This window comes from Tupaia chinensis, unplaced genomic scaffold (genome assembly GCF_000334495.1).
Source record: "Tupaia chinensis unplaced genomic scaffold, TupChi_1.0 Scaffold000201_2, whole genome shotgun sequence".
In the NCBI taxonomy this organism is placed as follows: Eukaryota; Metazoa; Chordata; class Mammalia; order Scandentia; family Tupaiidae; genus Tupaia; species Tupaia belangeri.
In genome coordinates this window covers 40908-48443 of record NW_006159677.1, presented here as the reverse complement: position 1 = coordinate 48443, position 7536 = coordinate 40908, and the positions used below count along the sequence as shown (strand labels likewise).

At 50.7% G+C, this 7536-nt stretch overlaps 1 protein-coding gene across 1 annotated transcript in view; it reads right to left on the bottom strand.

Moving 5' to 3' along the window:
- Positions 1 to 2035: 2035 nt before the first annotated feature.
- SLC35E1 (solute carrier family 35 member E1) overlaps positions 2036 to 7536 on the bottom strand; it is a gene marked incomplete at its 5' end in the record, with an annotated part of 20794 nt that continues 15293 nt past the window's right edge. Inside the window, 2 exon segments of the mRNA XM_014587335.2 lie at positions 2036 to 3396; positions 4109 to 4354. Of these exon segments, the coding sequence (XP_014442821.1) occupies positions 3169 to 3396; positions 4109 to 4354 (474 nt within the window).

The window sequence follows — 7536 nt, the reverse complement described above, 5'->3', positions numbered from 1 at the left end:
TTGTCCTGAGGCCGACGGTGCCATGAATACACGGGCAAGCGGGAGAACCCAAGATCTCTCCCGAGGGGCCCGTTCCCAAGAGGAGGAGATTTAACACCTTACCTACAAGACTCCAATGATCGAAAGGAACAAAGGGACCAGCAGTTAGCATAATGGCTATGTCGCTGGACACCCATGTAGCCAATCACAGTTCGAGTCCCGGACCCGGTGGCTTAAACTCACGCTGGGCACGTGTGCGTGCCTGCCCAAGATCCCGAGAGGAGAATGGAGGAGAAGGGATTGTGGTGTGGCCATTCCCCCCTGGGGGGTGATGTCTCGCTTTCTGTCTCTCTGTCTCTCTCTGTCTGTCTGGCAAGCGCACACGCCCTATAGCAAATAAAAAAACCTCTAAAAAATAAAAGAAAGGAACAGACAAAGAAAAAGCATAGGCGTTAAGCATAAGCAGAGGGACCTTTCTGTATGAATGGGGAGACGTCTCACCAGGAGATAAATGTCCATCGCTGAAGACCCAACATGCCTAGCCATGGGTCCCCCTCCGTGAGGGCACGGTCCTTCCACAACACAATGACAGACAGACCACAACCTACCCTGTGGTACATGGCGATATCTTCTGTGGATCTAGAATTTTCCTGCTGTGATTTGGCCCTAACCCCATCTTCCTCCTCATCAAAGAATCTCAGCAATGGGACCAGCAGTTAGCGTCATGGCTATGTCGCTGCACTCTCATGCAGTCGACCACAGTTCGAGTCCCGGACCCGGTGGCTTAAACTCACGACGGGCGTGTGTGCGTGCGTGCCCAAGATCCCAAGAGGAGAATGGAGGAGAAGGGATTGCAGCGTGACCATCCCCTCGGGGGGTGATTTCTCGCTTTCCATCTCTCTCTCTCTATCTTTCTGGGGAGCGCACACACATGCCCTATTGCAAAAACCTCTCCAAAAAAAGAAAAAAAGAATATCAGCAAACCAAACCCACCCTGGGCGTTTCTCCCTGGTCCCCTTAAGTAGGACATGATTCGGACCCTAAGGGACACACGGGAAATGGGTCAGAGAATCAAAGCGCAGTGGCACAAGACACTGAGATCCCATCCTTGATTCATTCCATTTGCAGCGGCTATCCTTGAAAGGAGCTACGAAACACTTCACTGCTGGGGCCAGCAGGTGGCGTGGTGATGAAGCCACTGGATTCCCACATGGCCGGCTCACAGTTTGAGTCCTGGATCCAGCAGCTTCAACACACCATGCACATGCATGCAGGCACCCAAAATCTCAAGAGAACAACTGAGAAGAAGGGACTGTGGCATGGCCATCCCCCTTGAGGGGTCATTTCTCACTTGCTCGGTCTTTCTCTGGTGAACTCACATGCCGTATGGCAAAAACCTGAAACCACAGTTGTCATTGCTTGTTACTAAGTATCCACGTGTGTCAGATAGGAAAGCCAGAACACTTCCGGTTTTTACCCATCTAGAAACAAAATGGTTTCGGCTCCATAAGCCAGTCCTAAAAAGGTCCCTGGCATATAAAGACACACACATAATTCCAAAATCTTCCCTAGAAAAATGGAAGATCCTCTTAAAACCAAGCTCTCCTCATGGGATACCCCACGACTTTATGGTAGAAGTGGTGAAGACTCCCCGCAAAAGACAAGTGCTACAAAAATAAGAACTTTGGGAGCCAGCAAGATGGCATGGTGGTTGAGGTGGTGGACTCCCACGTGGTCAACTCTGGTTCAAGTCCTGGACCTGGTGGCTTGTTTTCTAGCTTTCTCTTTCTTTCTCTCTGGTCAAATTTTAAAATGATCATAACAAATACAATGCAATAAATGGATCATTCTTAAAAAAAAAAAAAAGAAGGGACTAGCAGTTAGCGTCATGGCTATGTCGCTGGACTCCCATGTAGCCGACCGCAGTTTGAGTCCCGGACCCGGTGGCTTAAACTCACGCCGGGCGCGTGTGCATGCATGCCCAAGATCCTGAGAGGAGAATGGAGGAGAAGGGATTGCGGCGTGGCCATGCCCCCTGTGGGGTGATCTCTCACTTTCTGTCTTTCTCTGCCTTTCTGGTGAGCACACGTGCCCTATAGCAAAAAATACATCTCCAAATAAAAGAAAAGAAAAGAAAAGAAAAGAAAGAAGGAAATCACAGCTTTGGACACTAGATATAGTTTCCTAAGATCCTGGTTACGACCCGCAGAGACGTGCCCTGCTCGGTCAAGTGAATGCTTTCTTTTCCCTCTGGATCTGGGTGGGTGCTGATTCCCAATTATAGGTCACGGTACCAGGCTCCAAGCATGGCATCCTCATCATAGCACTTTTTCACTTGGAAGCATTTGTAGGGATTGCAAAGGGTCCCCCAACGCTGGGTGTGTCTATTGCTGGAAATGTACTTAATGAACCCCGCTGAGTTCCTTTCTGTTGCGAGCCTGTGTCCTACGCGTACCTGTGCATGGAATTCAACATGATCAGGCCGGCTCTATGGCAGGTGGGTAAGGTGGCTGGACAGCACACGGCCAAGTACACGTCCAACCGCACAGTTCGAGTCCCGGACCTGGCGGATTGAGAATATACCGGGTGTGCGTGCGTGCATGCCCAAAATCCCGAGAGGAGAATGGAGAAGGGATCGCGGCATGGCCATCCCCCATGGGGATCCTTTCTCCTTTCCCTTTCTGTCTCTGAAATGCACCCGCACCCTCTGGCAAATATAAAAACCACGTGTCCTTCCGAAGCACCACTTTTCACCTTCCCCTTGTCCCCCTACTCCCTCCAGGAAACCGCCATGTGCCAGCTCCCTGGTCTGGATCTGTCATGATCCCACTTCTCCAGATAGGGTCCTGCGTGTTATCTGGAAAGCGGATCGTGAACTCTGAAAGACACTGTGTGGGGAATTGTGGCAGAGATCTCTGGAGAGACACGGCCCTCGGATGACAGACTTCAGGAAGGAGCAAGCGGAAAACCCGTTCTCTGTTGAGATTCTTCTCTGCCCGCAGCCCAGGGCCGTCCACACCGCAGACCGGTCCTGCTGCCAAGCACAGCGGGCCGGGAACGACAGGGTCTTCTCGGGGTCGGTCCTGCCCCGTCCCCTGGGCTGGGTCGTACATCCGGCGGCTGTTAGAAGTTGCTGATACTGCTGGGGGCTGGAGCTGTCATGTGACGGTCTCGCCCTGTCGTCCGAGTCTACACGTCATAACGGTTCAAACTGTAGGAGTTTGGGTAGCTCTGGCGGCTGTACTGGAAGTGATCTGTTAAGACGTTGCGGCCATATTGATAGTCCCCGTGTTGGGGGAACGGGATGCCGTTGTGGGGTTTCTCCAGGGCATTCCGATGATGCTCCCGGCTGCTCAGGTCTGCGGCTGAGAGGGGCAGGAGCTGCTTCCTAGCCTGCTGGTTTGCATCGTACTTGGTCTGCGTGGGAAAGGGAGCGATGAGACAGTGCAGCTCATTGGTTAAACACACCCGAGTCGAAGCCAATCAGCCCTTCGAGGCCGACACAAGTTATTTTTGTTTTTCTTTTTGGGGGGGGAGGGTTTCCGCTATAGGGCGCGTGCACTCACCAGCCAGACAGAGAGAGACAGAGAGACAGAAAGCAAGAAATCACCCCCCAGAGGGAATGGCCACGCCACACTCCCTTCTCCTCCATTCTCCTCTCGGGATCTTGGGCACGCACGCACATGCGCCCGGCGTGAGTTTAAGCCACCGGGTCCAGGACGCGAACCGCAGTCAACTACATGGGAGTCCAGCGACATAGCCATTATGCTAACTGCTGGTTCCCAAGGCCAACACAGGTTTTGACCTAAGCCAGGCTCTCAGGCATGACCAGCGAGTGGATAATCGACCAGGCCCTGGAGTCTGGATGGATTCAGAAGGCGAGCCTTGGGGCCAGCAGATGGCTTAGTGGTTACATTGCTGGACTCCCACATGGTCGACTGCAGTTCAAGTCCTTTAAGCCACCGGGTCCAGGACTCGAACCGCGGTCAACTATGTGGGAGTCCAGCAACATAGCCATGATGCCATCTGCTGGTCCCTGGAGTTCCTTCCTTTCTCACCTCCACCAATCCTCAGGGGCTCCCCAGGCATCGAGGGCACAGCACCCCCCCCCGGCCGCCCCCAGACGCACCTTGTTGTACAGGAAGACCCCCAGGATAGCCGTCATCATGCCCAGGACGTTGGTGCTGGTGACGGGGTTGCGCAGCATGATCAGGGACACGGTGATGACCATGATCCTCTTGGTGGCGTTGGCGACCGAGTAGCTCAGGGGGCTGATGAGGTTGAGGATGCTGAAGGCGATGACATTCTGGGCGAAGTTGCAGAAGCCGCTGACGGCCAAGAGCAGGAGCGTCCAGGGCCACTCGGACACGTAGGTCTGCAGGGACGGGGGCCGCAGGGATGATGTTCAGCGCACGCAGCCGCCGCCCAGTCCCCGGCTCCACCCTCCCGACACGGCGGGGAGCAGACAGCCCAGGAGGTGGTCAGGTGATACTGAGCGCTGTAGCTGCGTGACCTTTGACCTTTGAGCCTCCCAGCACCACAGTCCCCCACCATCTCCTGATGAGGAGGTTCAGAGAGGTGGAGACGGGTGAGGGAGGAGCTCAGAGCAGGGCCCGCTCCATGCCACGACGGTAGTACACTGCTCAACGGGAGCTGGACCTCACGGTTCACGGGACCACAGTTCGAATCCCCAGCCCGGCCAAGCGGAAAGGGCGGGAGGGCTGGAGGAAAGGGATCCTGGAGTGGCCAGACCCTGCGGGGATGCTTGTCTCTCTCTTTCTCACATGCACATACGAGGGCTCCGTTGTGGATAAAAAGAAATGAATTAATTTTTTTAAAAGAATTTTTTTAAAAAGAATATTATTTTATTTATTATTATCACTTTTTAGTTTAATGAGAGAGAGAGAAAGAAGAGAAAGTGAGAAAACCAAGCTGCCGGGTCCAGGACTTAAACCGTGGTTGGCCATGTGGGAGTCTAGCTTCTTAACCGCACCACCTGTCAGCCCCACAATTTTTTATTTAACTTTATTTATTTATTCATTTATTTAATTGGACTAGAGAGGGACAGAGAGAGAAAGAGAGGGAAAGTGAGAAAGCAAGCCATCAGGCCCGGGACTTGAACTGCAGTCAAGCATGTGGGAGTCCAGCACCTTTAACCACCACGCCACCTGCTGCCCCATCCAAAATAAGTATTTTTAATAATTATTTATTTATTCATGTAATTTTACTTATTATTTATTTCTTTTAGAGAAGTTTTTTTTGTTTTTATTTTTTTTTTTTGCTATAGGGCATATGCACTCACTGGAGAGAAAGAGACAGAGAGACAGAAAGTGAAAAGTCATCCCCTAAGGGGACGGCCACGCTGCAATCCCGTCTCCATTCTCCTCTCGGGATCTTGGGCACGCACGCACACACGCCTGGTGTGAGTTTAAGCCACCGGGTCCAGGACTCGAACTGTGGTCGACTACATAGGAGTCCAGTGACATAGCCGTTATGCCAACTGCTGGTCCCACCAGGCATTTTTTTTAAGAATTATTTTATTGAATGTTATTTATGTAGTTATTTAAATTTGACCAGAGAGGCAGAGAGAGAGAGAAAGTGAGGAAGCAAACCACCAGGGCTGGGACTCAAACCGCGGTCACCATGGGGGAGTCTGGCACCTGAACCGCCATGCCACCTGCTGGTCCCAGTTCCAGGCATTTTTACACACGTACCAATCACGACAATTTGGATCCAGAATAGCTTGGACCTGACAAAACACCCACAGGGCTTATCCTTTGTACTGGGCCCCTCACCCTGAACCTGGCGACCACTGGTATATTCCGTGCTACCAAAGCTGTGTCTTTGGAAGACAGCCAAGTCAGTGGGATGGAACCTCATGGAACATTCCGAGAAAGGCTTCTTTCACTCTATACAATGCCTCCATCACTCATTTAAGTTGTTGAGAGTCACAAGAATAGGTTTTTTTTTTTTTTAATTTAATTTGCTATAGGGCACAAGTGTTCTCCAGAGACATTGAAATGGGGGTGCCAGGGAGTGAGAAAGCACCCCCTCATGGAAGATGGCCATGTGGCAATCCCTTCTCCTCCAGCCTCCTGTCGGGATTCTGGGGAAATATGAACGTGCATCTATGTGTTTTTCCTTTTTTTGAAAGATTTTTGCTATAGGACACGTGCACTCGTCAGAGTAGTCGACCGCGGTTCGAATCCCGGACCCTGTGGCTTAAACACACGCCGGGCGCGTGTACGTGCGTGCCCAAGATCCCGAGAGGAGAATGGAGGAGAAGGGATTGCGGCGTGGCCATACCCGGGGGGTGGTGGTGGTGGTGATTTCTCACTTTCTGTCTCTCTGTCTGTTTCTGGCGAGTGCATGCGCCCTATAGCAAAAATGCCTCCAAAAAAAAAAAAAAAAATCTTATGTTTTCAAGCCATTAAGGAAAGAAATCAAACCCTGGTCAACCATGTGGAATCTGGCTCCCTCAATCACTAGACTACGGGACTGGTCCTTAGGCACGGATTAAAAAAAAAATTTTTTTTTTGCACCAAAACAAACATACTTAACTCCACTTTTTCACTAACTTTATAAAGTCTCCTTGTATAGATTGACTTTGGAACTATAAAGATTTTATAATATTCAGTGTGTGTGTGTGGGAAACTATAAGAAATGAAAAACAAGGGGACAGCAGGTGCCAGGGAGGGAAAGGTGCTGGATCTTATGGTTCGAGTCCCGGACCCAGAAGCTTTAGGACCACAGCAGGCATGTGTGCGTGCATGCGTGCACGCTCCAAATCCCAAGCAGAGAATGGAAGACAAGGACTACGACATGGCCATCCCCCCGGGGGTGAATTCTCACCTTCTCTCTCCCTCTGGTTGAGTGCACACACCCTATAGCAAAATCTTTACGAAACAAAAAAAAAAAAAAAAAAAAAAAAAAAAGAAAGAAATTGGGGGACAGCAGGTCACATAGAGGTTAAGGCACTGGACTCCTATGTGGCTGAATGTGGTTCGAGCCCCGAACCTGGCAGGTAGAAACTCACGCCAGGCGCATGTGCGTGCGTGCCCAAAATACCGAGAGGACAATAGAGGAGAAAGGATTGTGGCGTGGCCATCCCCCCTCCTGAGGGGAGTGATTTCTTGCTTTCTCTCGGTCTATTCTTTTCTTTCCAGCAAGAGCACATGCCCTACAGCAAAAATATCTCAAAAAAAAAAAAGAAAAGGAAAACAAACGGAAGTACATAAACCCGATTGCATAACAAGTTGGGAGAGAGAAAGAAAACAAATTAAAAGCTAGTTGGGGACAGAGGCACGATGGTAAAAATAATCATTCCAAGAGCTCTTAGAACAGAATATTCTGATGGTACATCTTTGGTTTCTCTAGGAACCCCAGGTCTAGTGATTATGTGCGTGAGCACCGAGTAGGATAATGTGAATGAATAACCAGGCCGGGGTAAGCAGAGAAGAACCGCAGAGAGCAGCCACGCCTATCAGAAACAAGACAGAATATCAATAATGAGAACTCAAAACAGGACCACACCCTGGACTTTTTTTTTTTTTTTTT